This window comes from Apteryx mantelli, chromosome 3 (assembly GCF_036417845.1).
Source record: "Apteryx mantelli isolate bAptMan1 chromosome 3, bAptMan1.hap1, whole genome shotgun sequence".
Taxonomy (NCBI): domain Eukaryota; kingdom Metazoa; phylum Chordata; class Aves; order Apterygiformes; family Apterygidae; genus Apteryx; species Apteryx mantelli.
The window spans coordinates 45,800,547-45,824,395 of record NC_089980.1 but is presented as its reverse complement, the minus strand read 5'-3'; the positions used below and the strand labels follow the sequence as shown (position 1 = coordinate 45,824,395).

The window sequence follows — 23,849 nt, the reverse complement described above, 5'->3', positions numbered from 1 at the left end:
AAGAATCTGTCACTTTGTCAATTTAACACAATCTGGTATGAAAGGATTCAAGGTCAGCAAAAGAATTTCTTGCAATATTGTGAAGTAGAAATGGTGACAGTAAAGTAAATTCATCAGCTCCACCAGCTAATCAAGAGGTATCCACAAAGAGCAGCAAATGACTCTCAAACGGTTTCTTAGTGTGGTTATTGCCATAGTTGAGTTCTCGTAGCAGCCTTCCGTTTTAATAGTTGTAGGGAGCTGAGGAGACAGTGCCTAACTCAAACCCTGGGAACCAGCAAGTGTCTCTGGGCTCACTGGAGGGACCAGCAGCTCCAGTGACCCAGGATTCAGATCCACATTTAGTGTGGACCTCAGTTCGGCAGCATTTCTCCTTCCCTGTCCTTCCACTGTATTGCTGTGCACATCTGCAGGGACATGCAGTGAGCTGGTTTGGAAAACAGACCTGGGTAAAATAATCAGCCGACGCAGACAGGAGCAAGAGGGAAGGGACACTAACTTCTTAAGCTGTCAGTACTGTCAAAGAGCTGCTGTGTGAAAAAAGATTGGCAGGCTTAACATTTCTTGGCTATAGTGAAAACTTACGGAGTTTAACCTAGTTTGGTGAAAGCTGGTATTTATGAATATTTTCCTTATGGCTACGATACATCCCCAATATGACTGAAGTGAGTAATTTTGAAAGAACTTGATTTATGCATAATATTTGATGTTTGGAAAGGTGAGGAAATATTTTATATTTGCATAAAACAACATCAGAGTCTGGAATTGCATTTTGTGTGAGCCAGTAATAAAAAAAAAAATCTGTTTGGGGATTAATGAGGTAGGTGGTTATGCATGTTTTGAGGTTTGAACATTAGTATCCAGAAATGTTCTAAATTTAACTGTTACTTCCATCAAGGCAAAGCTTTTAAGCACTTAGTAAGACTTTGGCAACTCATTGACACCTGATTTATGTAGCACCCCAAGGGCACAGTAAATTCTGTTGATTAGAGGTTATTGTATTCATTATGCTTGATGTTTGAGCATTTGTACTGCATGGGAATAGATCTTAGGCAATACAACTGTTTAAATGTCGTATTTTAAAGGTCTTCATACTTCAAGAGGGAGTTGCCAGGCTATCTTGTAAAGAATCAGTGGTATAAATTCAAAGAAGTACAACCTTGATCCTTAAATGATCATTATTCTGCTATATGCTACTGCTTTGAGTACTACATTTCAACTGTAACATCACATTTACAAAAGTAGGAAATACTGTTAAACAAGGTGTAAGTTTTCTTTTTTTTTTCCACATGCATTTTTATGGATTAATATAATTCTGTGTGTTTTGAATAAGATGTCTTGCACCTGTAGAGAGTAAATGCTCTGAAAAAGATTGCATGAAGCTTGCAAGTTAAAGCAGAATGTAAAGAAAGATATGAAGGAAAAAAGTGGACAGAAAAGCTTAAAAGAGCTGTCTAGACTTGAAAACTTATTTAGGATCGAATGCTGTAATGAAATCCAAAAGATTATTCATGCATCATTTGTCAATGAAGACTGTTTTCCCTTGTAATTGTTCTGCATTTTCTGTAAGATGCAGAAAACTACCAAAATATAGTAGCAAATGCATCCTGTAAGTGTTCTATGAATTATCTTGTTTTCTTCTTCAACGGGCTCAAGGAAATTCTCTTTATCAGATCTGACAATTTTTCAGTTAAAATTGTAGAATAACAGAGCAAGGCTGTGTCTGCTGAGAGATGCAGTAGCATGCACGAATTGAGATGAACTAGCCAGCTCAGCCTGAGTGAGAGGGTGTGGATGTCAATGCCCCTTCCTCCTCCTTGCACCCCTTCCTTCTTGTTTTTTTTTTTTTTTTTTTTTTTTCTTCTTCTGAGAGCTAAAAAGAGCTACTGTTTTGTTTCTGGGGGCTGTCAGCCTATTTTTATGGCAGAGGAGGCATGTGATGACCTTCAGTCAACAGTGATGGACACGGTCAATTTGAGCCAGGTTTCAAAGTCTTTATTTATTCCTCTGTTGAGAAAAGAGGAAGAATTCAGATCTGTGAAAGAAGGTTCCCAAGCAAAAAGCATCCTTCCTCAGCAGCAGCATCATTACCTTTAGATTTCTTACCATTCTCACTCACCCCTCTTTCACGTGTTTCACTTCAGCATTGAAACTGATGTTTTTGACGCTTCAGCTATGTGTCTACATCTTGCAGTAATTTTCCTGCTGATTGAGGAGCTGCAAAGCCTTTTGGCTATTGCCTGGTTTGTCTGGTTTTGTAACTTAGTTACTGATCCAGAATATCCTTGGAAAAATCCAGGATTCTCTCAGAACTAATCTCAGAAATTCCTCTAATTTGTTCCAACTTGTCAGTCTTCACTCACCAGAAATTTATCTGCTTGAGTCTCTTACATCTGCTTTAAAATAGTTCTGTATTCAGGAATCAATTAGAGCTTTATAAATGCCACTTAAAATAGTTTGGCACTGGGAGTAATGGAGTAATACCAGTTCTTGTGCTATGCCCTTTTTGGCATCAGCCTCTCTGAGCACCAGTCAAGTTCACCACTGCTTTATTAGCCATAAATATGGTGAGAATGCATGCCATTATTTTATCAAGAAATGTGGCAGGTCTATGACAGTTGAGCAGCAGTTTGGAGGAAAAACTGAGCCAACCTGCCTGTGGAGAGTGTAGCAGTGACATATCCCATTTTGGTTTTAAGAGAACTATTTTAATCACTCTCCTGATGACCTGAATAAACTCTGGAGATGGCAATGATGCATATCTGTGAGCTAGAGGTTGAGTTTCAGCCCCAACTGTGTTTGACTGGGATGTGGTGGAATGGAAAGGTGGAAAAAAGAGAAGGTTTTTGTGTTTTGTTTTGTTTCTTCTTCAGTCTCCAATCTCACATAGGACATGGGGCAGTTGCTTTTCTTCACTGGTTTTGAAAAGAATCCCCTGTATGAGTACTGTACCTTTAAAGAGTGATCAGTAACAAATTATCAAATCAGTAACAAAGTATCAAATTACTGAGCTGTTATGTTCATAAATTTTCTTGTATTAGGGGATTCTGTTAACTGAATTTTGGCTTCCTTACTGGGCAAGCAAAGGGAAGCAGAGTAGCAAGAATTGATTCTAGTCAGGAAGGTGGCTCTTGGAGAACAACAGTACTAAAACAAGTTCTGCTTTCCCCAAGGTGCTTGAAGCATCCTCCACTTGTGAGAAAGAACATTGTCCCTGTGAGTTCCCAGATGACTGCGCTTAAAAACACGTCCCCCCAACCTAGAAATTACCAGCAATCTCACTGTGTTTTACCAAATCTGTTCCCTCTGATTTGTTGTCTTTTGAAAGTAGTTTTGGAACAAAAGTGTGAAATTTTTGCATCCCATGAAATCTCTAACTTTGTGTTGCAAAAGGGTATGAATATATATTTATATTTTCAACTCATTTAAGGTATCAGACTGTTTCCTTGGTGGATAGTGCTGGTGGAGTAGAATTTGATTAATGAAATTTTTTGAAAATGCCAAAGCTGATTATCCATTTGAATGGTTAATAATGTCAAAAACTTATGAATGAAAAATTGTAAATTTGTATTCTAACTGTACAGTGTTGCAGGAAGTCGTTATTGTAACTTGGAGTAATTATGAGGTATGTAGTAAACATTGTGGAATTGAGATCTTTGAGAATTAAAAACTTAATAGTTACCTGGAACAAAGCGTCTTGGATAGATTGATTTGGTTGGTAATTGGGTAATAGATTACATGTCAGATAAGGCATTTGCAGATATTTCTTTTAAAGACTAAAGTTTATTTATTTCAAAGAGCTAATGCAAATATTTTTTTCATGAAATCATTATTTAGCAAAGATTACTGAAACATCACAACCTCTGCTCCAGACTAAGCTGCAACCTCTGAGCCTACTCGCTTTCTGATCACAGTGAATTAAAGTACACATTACATTTTTCATAAGGAAGAGGATTTTGTGGGGAAGATAATCAGGAGATTTTCAGGTGAGAAATAGGAGGGATAAAGGCTGTATTTCTCTGAGGCTTCTCGCATCTCCTGTTCTTCTTTCTGCTGCCCACCTGTGTTGTCTTTGTCCTGTGTACTTCTGCAGAGTACTTCTCAGAAAAACAGTTGTTTGCAATACAGAACTGGTGAGGTTTTTTTTGTTTTGGGGTGTTTTTTTTTAAAAAGCCTTAAATTGCGTCTCATACTTTTTTTTTTTCTTCCCCCCCTTCAAAATGATGAGTAACCCCCTGAAGGACAATCTTGAAAGCACAAGTAAACAGGGTTTTTCTCATCTGGAGACCATTATAAAGTTCTGGACTTCATACTTCATTGATTACAGGATTGTATGACTGCCTTGAGAGCACGAGTATCAGACTGCTTATGTATCTGTACCTGCCTGCCAAGAACCTGTAATTTTTTGCTATCCCATTTTGAGTCTGCTTAAGCATTACTGTTGTGGTACTGACTTGAGGTAGACCTTCCTGAGAGACCTTGATGCCTTGCACTCATCTTTGTAATGTGTTTTATGTAAAAGGCAACTAAACTATAGTGTGTACCTTCTTGCTATCCACAAATGAGTGAGTTATTTGTTTTAATAAACTTTGAGGGGAAACACAGATGCTATTCTCTGGTAAAGGATGTGTAGAAGCTAACAAATCCTACATGAGGTGTACATTACTGGGATTTTTTTTTTTTTTGGTTTGTTGATTGGGATTTTTTTGATTATTCGCTTGAGAAATAAAAGGTTCAGGCTGTTGTCCTCAAAACTATTTGATTTAGGCTAAAATGCTCCATTAAATTCTTTTTTCTAATAGACTGTCACAACCTTGTGATATATGTGTAATTTACAGAAAACCATAAAGGTCACTGATGTGATTGGTCAAGGCATATGGCAATAAAACTTCTGCCATATTTAGAGTGGAGAGAGCCTATCTTTCAGCTTTCCTGGTCCATCTTTTCTCATTGCTGAAGTCTGCGAGTGTTTCATCCAAAGGTTCCTTTTTCACTTCATTAATTGAAAGCCAAAATTGGTAGCTGTATCACTGCTTGTAGGAGATTAGGAGTCTGTAGGTGCTAAACAGTTTTTTCCCTTTGAAAGTAATTGTAAAAGACATTCTACAGGCCCTTTAAAATCGAGATGCTGCATTGCATCTTTCAGAATTTCCAGAGTAAAATTTACTGGGCCTCCCATTTTTATTAATTTTACCCTAGTTAGACTGTGCATCTCAAGTGTCTTCGGTTAGACTTGGTAATCAGAGTTGAGAATATGAATGATGGGTATCTGGAAGACTGCTGTCCAGTACCATACACTGCAGACAAATTCACAGATTTTTAATGGAGATATTAAGGATTCCTTTTAAAAGTACTGTACACCTGGCACTTCCCATATTCATATACAGAAATTTCCCATTCATAGTATTTCCTGTCATATTATTATTCTCTATAAGAGTACTCATAGTATTGAGTATGGGTCAAAGGAAAAAGATCTCTGTGGCTGAAGGAGTTCATCTAGGAAGAGAATTAAGCTGTGGTAGCTTATTTCAACACAAATGCTCTTGTTTTTTTAATAGTATTCATATCTTCTTGTCCTCTCTAGAGGACAAGTTCAAGATGATATTGCTTATTGACAAAAGAATATTCTGTTTTCTTATGAGTTTGTGTCTGTTATGTTCTAACCCCAGGTTAGCGCATAATCTATTATAAGAAGTTATACAAGAACCGGCATGAATTTTGCATGGAAGATGCAAGTTCTTTATTCCACAGGTCTGGGGTGTGGAGATGATTCTCCTCATCATGTGTGATGCTCAGTTAAACTGGTTTGTGAATTTACAACATAGTACCTGTTTAACACAAAAGCAGTCCTAATATGCAGTGAATATAGGCAGTTACCTTTCTGTTAGGCTTCAAACTTCTCTCCAGATGGCTGCATTTCATCTGTTTACCAAAAGGTTATCATGGTACTTGAATGATCAAGTATTCCCTAGAGAATCTGCTGAAGTAGTAAAGGTTCTGTTATGTGTGTGCACAGAGGCTCTGCCATCTTGGCCAAGCCAAATAATTAGATATTTAAGGCAGAATGAGAGTCACAAAGTAGTCCCCTTTCTGTCATCTGAGGGCATTATTTTGTAGGTGTGCTCACATGTATGCAAAGTTTGCTGTAAAGCACAGTAACTGCATGTACTTTCATTCGATAGCAATCTTGGTGTCCTCTGTTGGTGGTCTAAATAGAACAGGAGACCTGAGTTTTGGGCTTTTTCCACCTGCTGAAATAACAGTTTAAGCAAATGTAATTCTTCATTATCTAATTTTGAGTTCCCATGTCTATTTCTGCAGTATGTGCTATAAAATGGCAGATTTCTATTTTATTTTCAATTCCCATTTTATTCTAAAATAATAGTGACTGCTTTATGGGCTGTAAGGGAAAAAGCTCAGACTGAAGACCTTTCCAAGGTGGCTGCCTGCCCACCCCTCTTCCAAAAATTGTGAAATCTCTCCCAGTGCTGAGATGATGAAAGCAAGATTAACTTTCTTGAAAATCCTGATATAAGTTCTTGGAGCAATGACAGCTTTCCTTTCATCATTAGTGGAGTGCTGGCACTTGAGAATTGACCTCAGTAATCCCGTTTAACTTCACAATTCAGGGATTCAAAAGCATGTGTATATGTATTTTGTGTTCTACTAACAAGCTTAGAATATCCCACTCTGAGCTTGTAGGAAATGAATAGACCAAGAAATACACTCACTGTGTAAATTGAGGAATTTAATCACATCAGGATGCAAACACACTTAACATGAGGTGGTAGGCAAGCTTGGAAGTGATTTTTCTTGCAAGGAAGGTTTTGTGCACAGAATATTTAAATAAATTTATGTAACTTTCGTCTACTGAAAATATTTCTTATTTTCTTGGTTAAGTGGAAGCTTAATTTGACACTTTTAGCTTACATTTAATATTAAATTTATTTCATTACCTCTAGTTCAAGTATAAAGTATTGGTCATTTTTATTTTATTAAATGCCATAGAAAGGAGATGTTTTAATGACTTTTTTGTCCTCTGATCAGGCAGGAAACTATTTCAGATCTTTTTGTCATGCGCTCTGTGAATTCCTTTTTTTTTTTTTAAGTATCATTATATATTTATCAGATAATATAAGGCTGTCCCATAGCTTTATATTGACAATTAATACATGTTTGCTTACGCTTGTTTTCTTGATTTGGATACCAGCATCTTTTGAATATAGCTTTAGGTGCTAATTGCTTTTCTTTTTATTACATTGGTTTAAAAGAGCTGATATGGTATAAAACTAGCGATCACTGGGAAGAGGGATTCCTACAAGGTGCAGTGGGGTTGGATTCAGTCGCAGTATGAACTTCCTCTGCGCTGTACTCTGTTCACATCCCTTCTGTGCTGAGGCCTACAGGATCATTTGAAAAAACAAACATGGATTATAGAGTGCTGCTTTTTTTCGGTAGTGCTTCTTGATTTTCCCTCCACCCCATGTTAGATGGCTCTACAGACTCCAAGAAGCATTCCTTTATTGCCTGATCACCTTTTCAAGATCATTTGGAGCATTATTTAATGGCAGAGAGTGATCTCTTTATTGGATTCTCTTATCAGGGAATACAGCGTACCATGGAAATGGTAATATCCATGTTATCTACACATTTTTAGTCCCTTATGCTTCAAAAGCCCAGTTTTTGTCTTTTATATCTCTTACATGAGTTGGTGGTGTTCTTCCTTTCTCTTCAAAACACATGATATTGTGTCTGTTTACTCAACTGTACCAAGCTGCTAAAATAATACCGCCTGTTTTTCCTGACAAAGGTTTTTCTGGGTTCACGGAGGTATTTGTGACAAATTTTTAATTAAGTGGTGGTGTTCAGCTTTACTCATAAACAAAACTTTCCTAAAAATACCAAACCTCACCAAAATCAAATATTCTTTAAAAATAGATGAACCACTAATAATTAAGAAGGATGGGTCTTCTCCCTTGTACCATGTTATTACTGTAAGTCAGAATGATTGACCAGCTGACTTGAGCGATTCATCTTTGCCTCTATAATTGAAGTACACGATTTTCCTTTTATATTGCAATTAATGTCTTATTTTTTTCTAAGTTTCCTAGAAGAAGCTTATAAGAATAGCTGTGTCAAGACAGACCAAAGTTTTTATGGCCAATATTAAGACCAATATTTTGCGACTGATGTCAACGTTGGTGGAGGATAACAGATGCCTAGGGGAATGGGGCAGACATAGAGGTGCTGCCCTGGTATGTACCTGGTATCCCTGGTACATAGCTGGAGATGATGGCTCCTCATCTGTTAGCCCTTGACAGCATCTTCTTGCGCGAACTTACCCAGTTCCTTTTGAAGCTGAAGCAATATTTGCCACCACAGCATTCAGTGGTAAGCACTTCCGTAGCTTAACAGTGACACGTTGTGTAATGCGTCTGTCCATCTCCAACTGGCACTAGTTCTTCTATTGGTGTGCCTCGTTCTTTTAATGGCACATGTAGTCGTCATATTCTATTCACTTTCTCTTTACCACTCATAACTTCAAACTTTATCATGCACTCCATTAGTCTCTGAGGCTGTGAAGTCTTCATTTACTTCATTTTAGGTAGTACAGAAGCCGTTCCATACATTCCAGTCATTCTCATCCCCTTTCGCTTGTAAGTTTTCCAGTTCTGCTCTGTCTTTTTAAGACAGGGAAAAATGTACATGGTGTTCAAGTTGAAGCTGTACTAATGTACTTAACGTCACTAAGTATTTTCTAATTCATTCTCATTCACTTTTCTGCCAGTTGAGCTGATTTTTTTTTGACTGCTAATGAGCACACTGCTTATGTCATAAGCAGTCATAGGAGCAAGATTTTGAGGCTCTAGGTCTGAATAATATTTATCAACTTGGAGTCTGGCATTGTACACGTTCGCTTAAGATCCCCACCTTCTTGCCTTGTTTTACTCTGCTCTGACCCAGGATTTGAACTCATGAGGCTATAAGAAGGTGTCCAAAATAAGGCTTAACCCCTTCTTATCCCACAGACAATAATAATCTCTTCCTTTCTCAAGCTTTGAAGGGGGTAGCTCTTCCCTTTCTTACCATTACCCAGCTATTCCATGTGGACCATCTTTCTTTCTCTCAAGTTGACTAGATAAGAGATATTTGTTTTTTCCATTTCATCATTCTTCATTATGCAAGGGGTCTAGTCTTTTCTGATGCCTTCTTATTTTGATATTCAAAACTGTACTGTGAAAATGCTCGTGCCATTCCTATAAAGTAAGGAAAAAGTCGAGCTAATTATAAAGGTTACAATAAGACAATATTTAGAAAGTTTTTATTTTATTTTTGCCCTAAGGCTAATGTTTTCTTAAAGATACCTGATTTTAAAGTATTCTGTAGGCACTTTTTTCTGTCAAAATGTAGCAGAACATCAGGTGTTAATTAAGCCTATTATAAAAGAGGCTTTCCCTGGGTTGGTTCTGAAGCAGAAAATCGAGAAGCAATAGAGCATGACATATTTGGAACTGACACTATAGCCTGCAGCGTGGTCTGCATTCATAGATCATATGTTTGGAAAGACGCAGTAATGAAGAGGAGGCTGAGGAATGCCTCCAGCTTTAAAATATTTAGAAAAAGTAGGAAAAAAGTATGGCCCTTTGGGAAACACCCTGTCTAACCCTAATGCTCAACTCTCTCTGTGGCAGTAAGACTATGTCTAAAGGTTTTCATTAGAAATATAAAATCAGTGTTTCCTTTGTGTGGCTTTTGGAACAGAGGTGTTTTTAGCTACTGTGCATCTTCAATATGATAACGAGATCCTGAAATCTTTGTTAATTTAATCATGCTTGCAGTTTTAGACTGGTGAATAACAACATACTGTGGCATCAGTTAGTCCTCAGTAACTACTAACCACATTCTAAAAACTATGGCAGAACATAAACATCTATTTTTAAATGATCTGAAAGTAAAATCAATGGCAGGGATGTAATGACCTAATCATCTGACTTTTAGTAAGTGGAAGGGGATATAAAAACGTCTTATATTTTTCATTTGGTATCCTAAATTGATGAGACCAATGTCCTCCCTTATGGTTACTACATCAGTTTAAAAAAAAAAAAATCAGCATTGTGGAATACAGAGGGTTGGTTTGGGGGAGTTTTTTGGGTTTTGGGGGGCGGGGGGACAAGGCGAAGAGGTTTGGATACACTATAGTAAATTTGGGGCATTTGTGCATGGTGTGAACAGAATAGTTTTATAATACAGTTGCTCTGCAGAGTTGTCAGTACTTTCTTCCACATTATTTAAAAGAGAGGCAGCATCTGGTTACTTCTGGACAAATACTTAACTGAATGCAGTCCTTCATATTTCCAGAGAGATATAAGGTCTAACTGAAATGGGAATAAAAATAGATTCAGAAACAAAATAAAAGAAGGAATGGGACTTGAAAGAATCTTTTGGATCACTGGGAGCTCTACCCTGTGCAAAAAGCAAGAAGATGAGAGCAAAATTATAAAATCAGAATTTAACTTCATCTTTGATTACAGAAGTCAATTTGTTTGTTTCAAGTGTTAGCCCATTTTTTCCCCTCTTCTTATCTATTGAATATAAGCCATACTCATTGCCATTTACAGGAATTTTTAAGTTTAGTTTTACACTTCCTGTTTTTAGATAGTGTGTTCTTTACAGAATGCTTTTTCCTTTATGGGTATTTCCTTTCAACTGTCTGTTCACAACCATCCCTCGCATGCTTGTAGTGGCAGCTCTGTTTGGGAAAACAAAGAAAATGGCTATAGTTTAACAAGGGTTTCCAGTGACGCCTTCTGGTGTTGCTGCCATCGCACCGTTTTTTCCTCCAACAAAGGCAGAGAGTCATGTATATTGTTTGGAAGTACAAAGAAATTGCACATAGGAAAAAATAGATTGAATAAACCATGCTTTTATGGGACTCTGAAATGACTGAAATTCAAGAAAAAAGGCCTGAAATGATGCAAGTCTAGCACAGGAGATTGAGAGCATCCAAGTACAGGTTTTCTCATAGTACAACAGAAACAAGGGGAGTATGCAACTGGCAATGTAATCTACTTAAAACTTAAATATCTTTTTTTCTTAAGTGTCTGTTTTGTCTCATTTCTCATGTAGATTGTAAGCTGTCTGGGTAGGAATTCCTGATTTTATCACAGTGCGAATCACCGTGAGAGGGCCTTCCCTTTAGATGCACGTAAAGCAGGACAGAACCTTTTACCATTTTCTTACAAAACATTTTTCTCTATTTGTTTAATTTTGTGTAAAGTGTGAAGATTTGGGGAAATAATGCATATGCTAAGTTAATATAGTTTCCTTTATTTCTAAATAAATGTTCATATTCTTCCTAATATGTTTTAAATATATATACTTTGCAGTGGTAATAAGTTTTATATTCTTATTCATACCTAGTTAATTTGTCCTGAGGACATTAAATGAACTGCAAAAAAAAAAATTTACCGCTCTTCAGTATTATCTATTTAATGGGCCGTTAGGACTGGCTGTTCTTCATTTGAATACTGTAGAATATTAAAAGAAAGCAAAAGAATGTTAGACTGAGGTGGGACATTACCTTGTTATATATGCAATTTAAGGTGATACCTTGATTCTATTAAACTGTTTGCCTGCATATGCTTTCCCATTATATTAAGGTTATAATTGCATGTGGATAGTCTTGGGTCTTTTTAAGAAATGGATATATATTGGTGATGAATAAATACATACGTTGAAAGCAATGGAAATATTTTGAAATCAGACACACAATCTTTGCATGTTAATCGGTTGTTCCCCAGGAATAACTAGACTGTGACTATAAGTTTTCAAAAATGTAATTTGATGCCTTAGTATCTCATGACCTGAGTTTAGGCATTTGTAAAAGACAGCAATTTTCAAAAGATGGAGGCTCAGCAGTTCCTGAAAGTCAGGACTTCTTAAAATAACTTCAGTCAGACTCCTCTTCCCTCCACCCTCCCAAATCAGAACTGCTTATTGCTAGGAGATCTGGTTTTATAAAATGCTTTGCTTTTTTTTTTTCTTGCTTTTTTTTTCTTTTTGTTTTTTTTTTCCTGGCCTATTTTTAGCCTTGTGTCCATGTAAGTTGCAAACACGGCAGCAGGAGGTCAACCGAGTGGTAGCGATTCCAGTGAAACTTGGCCTTTATTCAAAGCGGGAGAGAGGGATAGACCTTACCCCACTGCAGCCTGAGCTTTGGTACTTACCCGTCATCCCTGTCTCAGTAAATGGCGCTCCCCTTAGTGAGATTTCCGCTTTTCATAAATGCAGCAGAATAAATTCAGAGCTGCAGAGTTTCCTTGGTGTGGATTCTGAGTAGGCCCACATGCTGCCTGTTGTCCAGAAAGGCTGCAGTAACCTTGCTTGTTAAATATCACCGAAGATGAGACATCGGGGCGTTTTTGAACATGTCCGTTCTTCCTTCTAGAGCTGCTCTGCTAATTGCTGCACTTAATTGAACAATCCTGGTAATAAAGCTGCTGGTGTAACGATCCTTGCAAGCAGCTGTTTGTCATGGCACCGTGATTCCAGCCTTTCAGACCGCTGCTGCCATCGCCTCGTTCGTTGCCCACCACATGCGGTTGTTATCCCGCAGCTCTCCTGGCACCTCCCCGGCCGGGACGAGCAGCGCCCTTCGCAGCCCCAGCCCGGCCTCGGGGCCAGAGCCCAGCGCCGTCTCCTCCTGTGGCCACACGCTCCTACGCGGGAGCGCAGCGCGGTTTTACCTGGTGCTCCGCTGGCCGACTGGTTAGCTACTGGTATAGCCAAAAGACGAGGCCTTAGTCTGCGTTTCCTGAATGCAAGTTGGGAAATGCTTAGGAAGCTGGTGCGTAAAGCAGGCTGTGCGAGGTGGTGTGAAAGCCGTCTGCCAGCTACTGGTTTTCGGAGCTTTCTCCGAGGCAACACTGTTGTCACCAGGCCGCCCTGTGCTGGCAGGCAAGACGGCAGGATAAAAACTGAAAGCAAATAACTACTTTGAGTCTAGTAATAAAATAATTTAATCTCTACCTCTGTTTTGATGCAAATGGGCGGCATTTTGTAGCAATTTGAAGAAATGCTCAGGAAACGGCAGAACTTCAGGTAAGCTGTCTCTGGCAGCAGTTACATTTGCGAGTCACCAAGGGGGAGTTTCTGAACTGCTTCGTGTTGTTCAGGGTTGTACCTTCCCCTGCACTTCCCCGCAGCTCGGAGTCAGAGAGTGTAGAGAGCACAAAAATCAACAGATAGGAAAGACCACGCAATTTCTGTGCATAACAGGCAGGACCGTCCAGCCTTACCCGGTGTGGGAGTGTGAGAACACCTGGAGGCAGCTGCATGGAACACATATTTGTAATTATTTAATAACATTTTTTGACCCTGGGATAACAGGGGATCCTGGAAAACGTATCCATCTGTCACTTAGTGCAAAGCCAAGAATTTTAATCTCCATTTTCATTTTCTTAGGAATGCTGTATATTTGGAGTTCGGTGTGCTCATGTGTATGTCCACATAAATCAAATGTTCTCAGTACCATCTTATAAAACCAAAGTATCCACATAAAAATAATTCTTTCAAATATGTGATAATACTATCCAAATTATAGCTCTTCTGTAGCAAAAGTATTTGTTTCTATTTGGTGTTTATATTTGCTTAAAATTGCTTGTGTCTTAGCTGATATAAGATACTTTTATTTAAGGATGACAGTCCAAAGCTTCTGTTACTGCTATTCGATGGAAATAAGATTCTTTAATTCACTAATTTACAGGTCAATATTTTACATTTTCCTACATGTTTCTAGTATTTTAATTTGATTCTTTTGAAGGACTTCATTACAAAATCTAATTTTTTTCATAAATCTGTATCATTTATAATATTTATAATACAATTTATAGTATGTGCATAGTGATTCCCAAAGGAAAGATTTCTGTCTTGTAAATCGTGACTAATTAAACATGCTGCTGGACTTTCCAAGCCTGTAGATCAGTCTGATAAGGTTTCTATTACGATGTCTGTAGCTGCAGCCACCCAAACTACAAAGAGGTGGACAGAGAAGCATGTAGCAGATCTGGGCCAGGCTGATGTTGCAGTTATTTTACAAGGGAGTGTCATTTAGTCCTAGTAGCTTAAACATAGCATCTTAAAAATTTTGAGCGTTACCTAATTTGAAAAGTCTAATTACAAGTAAATATAGAGATAAAATGTTCAAGGTTTCTTACCCTATTTCAGAATATAGAAATGTATCTGCAGAAAGTGTATACTGTAGTCAGTTCGGCATTCTCTTTAAATTAAAATCGAAGGAATTCACAAGGAATAGATGAACTACCAAATAAAGGTAATAAAGAATAGTTTGCTGATTTTGAGTTCTTTACAGCAAGTTTTTCTGATTCTTATACCCAGATATCCAGTCGTATAAGATAAGATACAAGTTTCTTCCTCTTTTCTTTTGCTTTGCTTTAGAGTGGATTGCATGGATCATAATCCTTTAACTATAATAAAAGCCTTGGACAAAAATAATATGAGACACATAATGGTATCAAGGAAGTGAGTTAGAATGTAGAATGCTGTATTTTTAAAAACAGTTACAAAGCATTAAGGTAAAAGAAATCAGTATTTGTTCCCTAAAAGTAGATTGTTTAAATTAAAACAAAGTGAACACAGTTCTTTTATTTCACATGGGAACAATTGCAAAGCAACGTAAGTTAGTTAAATCTGCTAAAAATGGAAATTCTGTCTTTTGTTGCTGAAAAAAATATATCCATTTTAAGGCTGTGTCAGTTCAGCCTCCCTCAAAACAATTATTTTGAAATTTAACTATCTGTTCAGCAAAGGAGAAAACAAGCAAGTATTGAAAGAATTGGAATGATCTATTCTGGCCTCATGAAAATTTTATCAGCATTTTGAAGAAAAACAAAACAAAAAGCTTTCCAGATGTAAAATGATTGTAGTTATGCAAGAGGTTGTATCTCTCCTTCACCTACTGCCTTCATAACAAAAAGTCTCCCTTTCCATCCCTTCCTCCCCCCCCCCTTTTTTTTTGTTGTTGTTGTTTCGTACTTCACAGGAGCCCAGATACACCAATACTTCATGCATTCTCAGACGTGTTCTTGTTTCTTTTAAGGCTATTTTACACAGTGTGGGGATTTTTCCCTGGGCAATCATTGTTCACTGGGGAATAGATGTTGAGTATGTGGAATGAATACAAAAATATACTTGAAAACTGGCAAATAAAATTAAATGAACAAAATGACAGATAATATGAAGAAAGGCTGAGAGACCTGGGACTCTTCAGCCTGGAGGAGAGAAGACTGAGGAGGAATCTTATCAATGTGTATGAGTATCTGAAGGGAGGGTGTAAAGAGGACGGAGCCAGACTCTTCTCAGTGGTGCCCAGCGATAGGACGAGAGGCAACAGGCACAAACTGAAACACAGGCAGGTCCGTCTGAAAAGAAGGAAAAACTTCTTTCCTGTGAGGGTGACAGAGCACTGGCACAGGTTGCCCAGAGAGGTTGTGCAGTCTCCTTCCTTGGAGATATTCAAAAACTGTCTGGACACAATCCTGGGCAAAGTGTTCTAGGTGACCCTGCTTGAGCAGGAGGGTTGGATTAGCTGATCTCCAGAGGTCCCTTCCAGCCTCAGCCATTCTGTGATTCTGTTCTGTGATTCTTAAATGCCAACGTTTCAATTCAAAGTGGGGTTTGCTTTAAATATATAGAATAATTCAACATAAGATATTTTTGGAGCTGTGATACCAGACCTCACAGGCTCATGCTCTGTTTCAGTAAGATTGTCTGTGTTCAACACAGCAAAACTTTTCCCAGTTATGAGCTTGTGCTGTTGTAAGAGTTTCAAAATACAAACGGGAAGCTGTTGAATAAAGAACTCCCTATAGAGGTAAATTCAGCTTTAAGCATGGATAAACTTGCTTGTTGAATTTTGTTTGGGTGCTTATGCTGTCCCATCCTGCTTTATTTAGAGCCAAGGGATTGGTAATGGGAAATGAAAGTTTGTGATGTGCTTTAGCTTGGAGGGTCAGATGTGCTAAATGAAATATTAAAGTGTTCTTCTATGCTTCATTCTGTCCTAATGTGAGTTGTCAGTTAATTTTTTGCTGGAAAAAGCAGAAATTTATTTTATCATAAGCTCAGTAATTTGTGAATACTTTGAAGTAGAGCAATGGTGTTTTTTTTCTGCAGTTAGGTTAAAAATAGTATGTCCTAGGGACAGAGGAAACAGCTGCATAAAAGTATCTGTGTAATGCTGCATTTTCAGGATTTCTGTAATAGCATAAACTCAGTTGAAATGACATCCATTACATATTTGACCCAAGCAAGTGGAAGAGAAAAATAAACAGCATGTGATAGAGAATCTATTAGAATTGTGTGGGAATTCTTCATGCTTCTTTACTAGTCGGAGGAACTGGTATCTATATTTTACCCACAGTTGCTTCTATAGTATGTACACATCACACTCAGCAACACTAAGAGAGTGAGCTTTGACTACCTGGTCTATATTCTTCTTCACTGTTTTGTGATTCATGCACACGCAGGTGAAATATGCATCTTCAGAGCATTTGCATGCAGTGTTTCAATGGTATTTAAAATGTTACTAACCTCCATGAAAAGGGGAAAAGCTAAACTTCTTAGTAGATAACTACATTTATTTCATGACCACAAATATTCCTGCAATAATGTAGACCGCTTTTTCCAAAGGAGAGGATAACTATAAAGTGGGTGATGTTTATTTAAATCTTTGTTTATTAATGTTTATGCCATTAGAATCAGCATATGCAACACTGCTGCACCATATGGTTGACATTTTTTTGGTAGTAAAAGGTTAGCATTTTTCCCCGTAGATACTTGTTTGTGATTTCTGTCAACATTCAGCTTGAGCCAGGATTGTGAACTAATATATAATGTGGTAATCCTACTACATCCTTGCTAGCGCTTTGTCTTTAATTCTTTTGTGTTTTTTGATAACTTTTGTTTTCCAGGAATCTTATCCAATTTATTCTGGACAAAGAACTCTCATTGCAGTCCATTAAAACATAAATTATAAATTGCTAATATGAAATACTGAATTTTATAATCAAATATATTTAATATTTCATTAATTATTAGAATCAACCTTTTTTATTGAAAACATCTGGAATAAGACTGGAAGGGTTTTTTCATTTCAGTAATTTTTGTAAACTATTTTTCTCTCTTAGTTCTGGATATGGCCCGACACGTTCCCCTCTATCGAGCCCTGCTAGAATTACTCCGTGCTATTGCATCTTGCACATCTATGGTACCATTACTGCTTCCTCTGTCTGGAGAAAATAGTGAAGAGGAAGAAGAACAGCTGGAATCACAAGCTTCTGTTGGGACTTTGTTGGCTAAAATGAAGACCTGTGTAGATACCTATACCAACCGATTGAGGTAATGACTTTTATCATCCCTTAACTTTTCTTTAAAATGTATTTTGCACATATGTATTATGAATATAGAAGTGAAAGAAGATTCAGGTATGTATCTTCATCTGAACTGGTACTGCAATCCAGAGTGAGAGTGTACCATGTTTGATCTACACCTATGTTTAGTATGCATGTATTCTGTTGTATTATACTACTTATTAGGAATTTTTTATGACACAAGCTGGTGGATTTGGATACTCTGTCACTTCATCAGTAACTGCCCACTGATCAGAAGAGGAGTGCTGCTCAAAAATCTGGGAACTTTAAATACTTTTCTTAAATTTCTTCCCCCCTGCAATGAGGTGTTTCCGTTGTTTGCAGGACTGTGCATTTCCTGCTGTCAGTCTGAAGGCAGGAGCATTCCTCTGAAGCTGTTAAACAAAGTGATTCTGTAAGGAATGGGATTGGAGAGGGTCAGGCCAAGTAGTTGTTAGTTTTTACCAGAAATATCCCAAAAATATCTTATATATGCTTCTTTGCTCCTTCACCCATCGAGTAAGAATCTGTTTCTGTAAGGATCTGTTTCCTCAGTGGATTCTCCATAGGAGGCTAACTGGTTAGTGTAGAAACCTTTTGGGTTTTGTCAGGAAGAATAAGATCTAGGAGGCAAAAGATTCAGGAGTTTGTTTATGATGAGAGTCCTAACTGTAAAGAGACTGTTGAAAATTGTTCACTAGCAGTAGCTGTTGATGCTACATATGAAATGTATTTTCCTGCACCTGGTGGGGGTTTTTTCAGTCAGTTTATCCATTAGCACAAGCTTCAGAGGTGAGCTGGTTCGCTGAGGATGAGCTGAAATTACAAGTGTTTGCTCTGGAGCCACCTTCAGCCTTCAGGGTGTTCCAGCCTCTTCCAAGAGGCTCCACTTGCCATTCTTGTCAAACACTCCTGCCGTCCTGTGCTGCGGTGTGCCAACAAATGGGAAAGTAGCCAAATATCCCTTCTCGGCTGTGATGCCAATTGAGCTGCTGAGTGTTGCAGTACAATACAATATAAGCTTGATCTGCACCACATTCAGACAAATTATGATGGACAATTTCCTGTAGTCACCATTGACCAGTCTCTAGGTAACTCCGATTATAAATGGTAATAAAAGCTAGTAATAAGCACAGATTTTCTTCTAGAAAGTTTGTGAGCCCAGGCTACTTGGCAGCTGTTTTCCTTCCTTGATGATTTTGGTAGTCTGTTGTTACAAGACAGTTTTGCTTCATCAAATCTGCTGTTACTGTCCTCTTAACCCCCCTGGCTGGCTGGGCCATAGATCTTGGGCGAAAACTAAAATCTAGACTCAGCGAGCACCAGCACCCATGTTGCTAACGCACAGTCTTTCTTCTAAGTGTTCTCCTGTGACAAAAAAGAATTGCACATTCTGGACAAATACAGTTCAGCTTTGTGTTATTTTAACAGCCAAAGCTACTTATTCTATCTTCCTGCTGCTTATTTTACCATTTCTGGATGTTCTAAAGGTCAAATCTTCTCAGAGCGCTTCTGAGTGATTTCCATAGGTGTTACTTTATGGTTGCTTCCATCATCAGTTCTGGCTCTGCAAAACTATGGCTGGTCATCTTCACAAATGCTGCTATCACCAAGGTCTGCATGTTTAATTCTATGAAATACTACACTTTGCTGTGGCTCACAGAGCAGGAGACAAGTCTGAAAGGCCTGTTTTTAGTCACTTGACTGATTAAACTGATGCTGCGTGTGGTTGCTGATTGAAGGGACGCAGTCACCAGGCTCGCACACGCAGAAGGAAGGAACGAACCCCAGCATGCCTCCCAGTGTGTTGTGCCTCTGAGAGGTGCTGTAGTTGGTACAGCTTTCACAACCTGTTTTCCATCTGTTTCCTGAAGTCTGCAACCATTCTGGCTTTCAGAGCTGAGGATTTGAATTTTTTAATGGCTGAATCAACCTTTTTTGCCCTGACTGAAGGGACTTGAGGGAGTTGGAAAGGCAAACGCTGCAAAGGCAAATTTTAATTTCTTTTGTTAATCTTCTGCCTCCGGCAGTTACTGGTTTCTTGGTTCTGTTCCCATGTTTCCAATTTTAAAGAGGGGTGTGTTAAGAAATAACATCCCTGAAAAATTTATTGCTGTCCCTAAGCCTGTACTGAAACATCATGAAAAGAAGGTTAAGTGTAACTTCATGAAACATCATGAAAAGGAGGTGTGTAAAGAATGTTCCTCCTCTCACTATAAACTGGGAACATTTACCAATCGAAAGATTTTTGGGAGCAGAAATCTCCTGGTATAGAGAACTCTTTCCAGTAGCTGATGAACCATCCACAACTTCCTGTAATCCTTTTTAACTGAGATTTCTAGTCTTGAATGTAAAGCAATAGTATGCCTATCGTGGGGTTTTTTTTGTTTGTTTGTTTGGTTTTTTTTGTCTAGGACAGATAACAGTTCTTTATGTTGGATGCCCATGCAACTTGGCCATCAAAAAATATTAGCTTGTGCTTTCCTGGCAACATGTAGATCTTAATATATGTAGTCTTCTTAAAATAGGAAATAATTCTGTGTAATCTATTTTCAGTATAAATTTATGCATACTATAAAATTCTTCACCACAATTACTGTTTTTTAATTTATCTGGTCATCTGTTAGACAGCTTTAGATTTAATGGACATAGAAATTTTTATCTCCTCACTTCTCCAAGTGAAAGTCTAAACATATTCTTTGTGAGAATGGCACATGATCACTGCTACTCATATTTTATTTAAAAAAAAAAAAAAAAGTCTGGTATGACTAGTTCTTCAAACTCAGATTGAGATCTGAAAACTGAGAAGAGTTCTTTAGGCACAATCAGTATTATTTAAACAATTGATGAATTTAATAAATATTTCACAGTTGGTTTAGTTAGAGTCACAGTATAACTTTCTTGTATTGTTTTGATACGTCAGCACAAAAATCTTGTTTTTCATTGCATGGTTTAAGCGTAATACAATTTGTCTTTAAAGCAATGTATAGACAAAGATAAACACCAACAGCCTGGAATCATTAGGGTGGAAGGTTTTAATTCTCAGCATTTTAGTTGAAGGTTTGCCAACAATATAAGCAAGTGTTGGCCTGAATGGGACAACCTGCTGTCCTTTCTAGGTCAAATGCCAGGAGAACAACGTAGGGATGGGATCTGCTTTCAAAGACAAAATTTTTATTTGAACAGTTCCACTTGCACGTCTAGCGAATGTCATCTCCATGGTGGAGCAAGACTGTCCACTTGGATCCACAGTTTAAGGTGGGGGGACCGTTTGCTTTTAGATTCCAGCAAGCATTTGATTTCATTTACTTTCAAATCCTATAATATTCTTTTGGAAAATCAAGAAACTTCTGGATAATGGAGAAGACATTTAGGTATGAGATGATCTCCCATGTTTTTTTGACAGACTGCTAAAGATTCAAAAGCTATCACTAATTTTAGTGGTCAAGCTTGTAGAAAGGGTTGCCACTAAGGCTGAGTTTGAAACATTTGGTGGTTGTTATCTTTTTCAAAGATAACGTAAATCTAGATTCTGAGATAAGCTGATAGCTTATTAATAAAGTATGGAGTATAGCAATTGCATGTCTAGAAACTCCTAGCTAGATTTCCTCATCACACAGGTAATAACTGCATCAGGGAGATCTGAACTCTTTGCACTTCTGTTGCTTGTCATACTGCTACTAAGGGTTAACCCAGCACAGTTCAAAGGTTGTCTGACTGTTTTAGGCTCTGTGTACAACACTGGTCATGATCTGGATGCTTTTCTGTTGTACAGGGATATTAGAATACATTCAGGTATGCCTGAGGCATTTTCCCTGCTAAGCTTTTTTACCCTCTTTAAAGATATTTTGCAGAAGTACTATGTGAAACAGTGCAGTCTGCAAACAAAATATTTTCTAATTCGGTTCCAAAACTTAAAAAAAAAAAAAAAAAGTCTATTAATGCACTTTCAATTTCATGTTCAGAGCTGATGCTTGGTTGCAGAAAGCAGTCCTGCAGTTTTTGCTGGTTTGGAGTACTTCAGTTTAGCCTCTTGGAAATGCGCTGCTTGAAGCTGCAAGGAGTATATGGAGCCATCTCGGAGGAGGTTACTTGCTTTCAGCAGTGTTTTATTTACAAAGGCATGTTCCCTTACTCGTTTTCCCCGCTTCTCAAGAGGATAGTTTAATAAACTGTGATTTACTAGAGGGAACTGCTTCTGTTTGGTATCCATGGAAGCGTACAGAAGGTGGGAGGTCGTTAGAGTTGAACGATACCAAGGTTGCATAGCTATGGCGGTTTTATCCCAACAAAATGAACATAGATATAAAACTGAGTGGAGTTCCTTTACAAGTAGCCTTTCTGTAGTACAGAAGGGCTGAATGGTTCATTGACTTTATCTTGTGAATACTTTGATAAATGTGTCTTCCATATCATCAAATTTACCTCTGAAGTATCAGGCACAGATGAGTAAGTATTAGTATTAGCTTTAAAAATTAAAGTTGCCTTAAGAGGATATCATTCATTATTCATTTAGCACAGTGTGAAAAGAAGGCTGTCATCTTCCAGCACAAGCTAAATTAACAGTTTAAATTATTAGCATGTACTCTGCTGTCTCTTCTAGCAAATATATTAGTGACTGTCATCCCTTTAAATATGAGCTGGCATGATTTTGTCTGCTTTTTCTTCAACAGTTGCAAAACTGTAGGTGGAAGTGTCTGGATCTAAATTAAATATTTGGCTCCTTCTCCATTTTAAAAATTATGAAGTCTAGATAAATAAACAGGTTTGTCCTGTATTTAATAACTGATATGCTTTGCTTCACACACAGGATCCTGGAGGAAAGAAAAGTACAGTACAACACAGACATGTACATGTTTTCTAAAAATAGAGAAAATGTACTGGAAAATATTCATATAGATTATGTATTCTACCTTAGTGTATTACTTATGAGTATGGATTGGTTTTTGGTTTAAGTTAACTCATGTTTCCCTGGAATATCATTCAAAGACACATAATTAGAGCTGAGGAGTTTAATAATATTGTTAGTTTATCTGCATACATAAATTTATATGCAGGCTGCTAGAGTGCAGAGGAGTGAAGGATCTTACCATCTTAATCTCTTGAATTTTGGTATTTCATCTGCTCATTCGTAGTTTTTTAGGAGTGCCTGAGTAATTCCTAGCAGCTCGCTCTCTCCAGCGCAGACTCTCCGTGCCCTTCGGAGATGGATGTGCATCACACGCCACTTGGAGAGAGCTTGGAGTCCAGAAAATGGCCACAAGTAACTTTGGTGTCCTTTGTTGACTTGTCTTAGTGTTCTAAGATTTTTCTATGCACCAATTATGTGTAAACCCCTTTTAACTTTTTCATAGGACTTTGAATTACATATGTGCCTCACCCCTTTTATAACCATTGCTGCTCTTTCCTGTTATTACATAAGGTAGACGGGTATGTGGACCAGCCGCACGCCTCCATCAGGAATTCCTGAGAAGCTGTTTTATAAGAGATTTTGATCTTTTAGTGTACCTAATCTAAATTTTAAAAAGTCAGGTTTATTTTATAGAAATAATAGTAATGAGTTATTTAAAGGATATGATTTTAGAAGGTGCTGTTGTAGTCTTCTACTGCTAAAGAAATATAAAATCAAGCATATTAGCTCATGTCTACAATGAAATTCAGTTCAGTCTCAGGCATCTAGTGATGGACAAAAATGTGTGATATTTGTAAATTATAATCAGTGGGAAAGTATATGTCATTGGGGAAACCTGTTACTGTCGCGTGAAGGGAGGGAAAGGGGTAATCAGCTTTGCTTGCCAGAGCCCTCCTCAAAAGGACTTTCACCGAGTCAGGTTCTCAAAGTTGATCAAAATAGACAATTTATTAAAGCGACAGATCAACAGGTTCAGGATTACCAGTGATAAATGCACTTACTGCAACAAATTTACTTTTTCTGAGCTCAAACTGATAATTAAGCGCTTTCACCAATGGTATTTTTCCCGGGGTAACGTCTGACGTTGTTGGAGGCACAAACCTTACCAAAAAGGCGTCCCTGTTTTGGGGAGGAGAGAGGTCCAGGCCCGTCGACCCGTCCATAGGTTGGTGTTCTCGTCCTCAAAATGGAGGATCGTTTATGAACTGAATTTATACTCTTGGCGAGGTGGGGCTGAGTCAAACACTGTGGGATGTTTGGTCCTTGTCGAGCTCAGCAGAGGGTGTCAATGGCTGCTGGCCTTTTTTTCTTTTGCCCCTATCAACAACACCAGGCTGCAAGACTCCCGCCTCACCCCAGGTGTCGTTTTGGGTAGAGCAATGTCAAGTGGTGAGACCTCCGCCTCGCCCTGGGCGCTGCCTCACCCCTCACCGGCATGGGCATCAGACCACAAATCACCCTTTGTATCCACTGTTTACCCCACGGCAGGGAGGATCACAGATAATCAC

General features: G+C 38.1%; 1 protein-coding gene across 3 annotated transcripts in view; it reads left to right on the top strand.

Annotated features, from left to right (window-relative positions):
- Positions 1-23,849, top strand: part of BIRC6 (baculoviral IAP repeat containing 6) — a 200,987-nt gene that overhangs the window by 153,283 nt on the left and 23,855 nt on the right. For all 3 annotated transcript variants that reach the window (XM_067293270.1, XM_067293269.1, XM_067293268.1), the window contains exon 66: positions 17,208-17,418. In XM_067293270.1, coding sequence (XP_067149371.1) covers positions 17,208-17,418 — 211 coding nt within the window. The remainder of the gene's footprint in view (positions 1-17,207; positions 17,419-23,849) is intronic.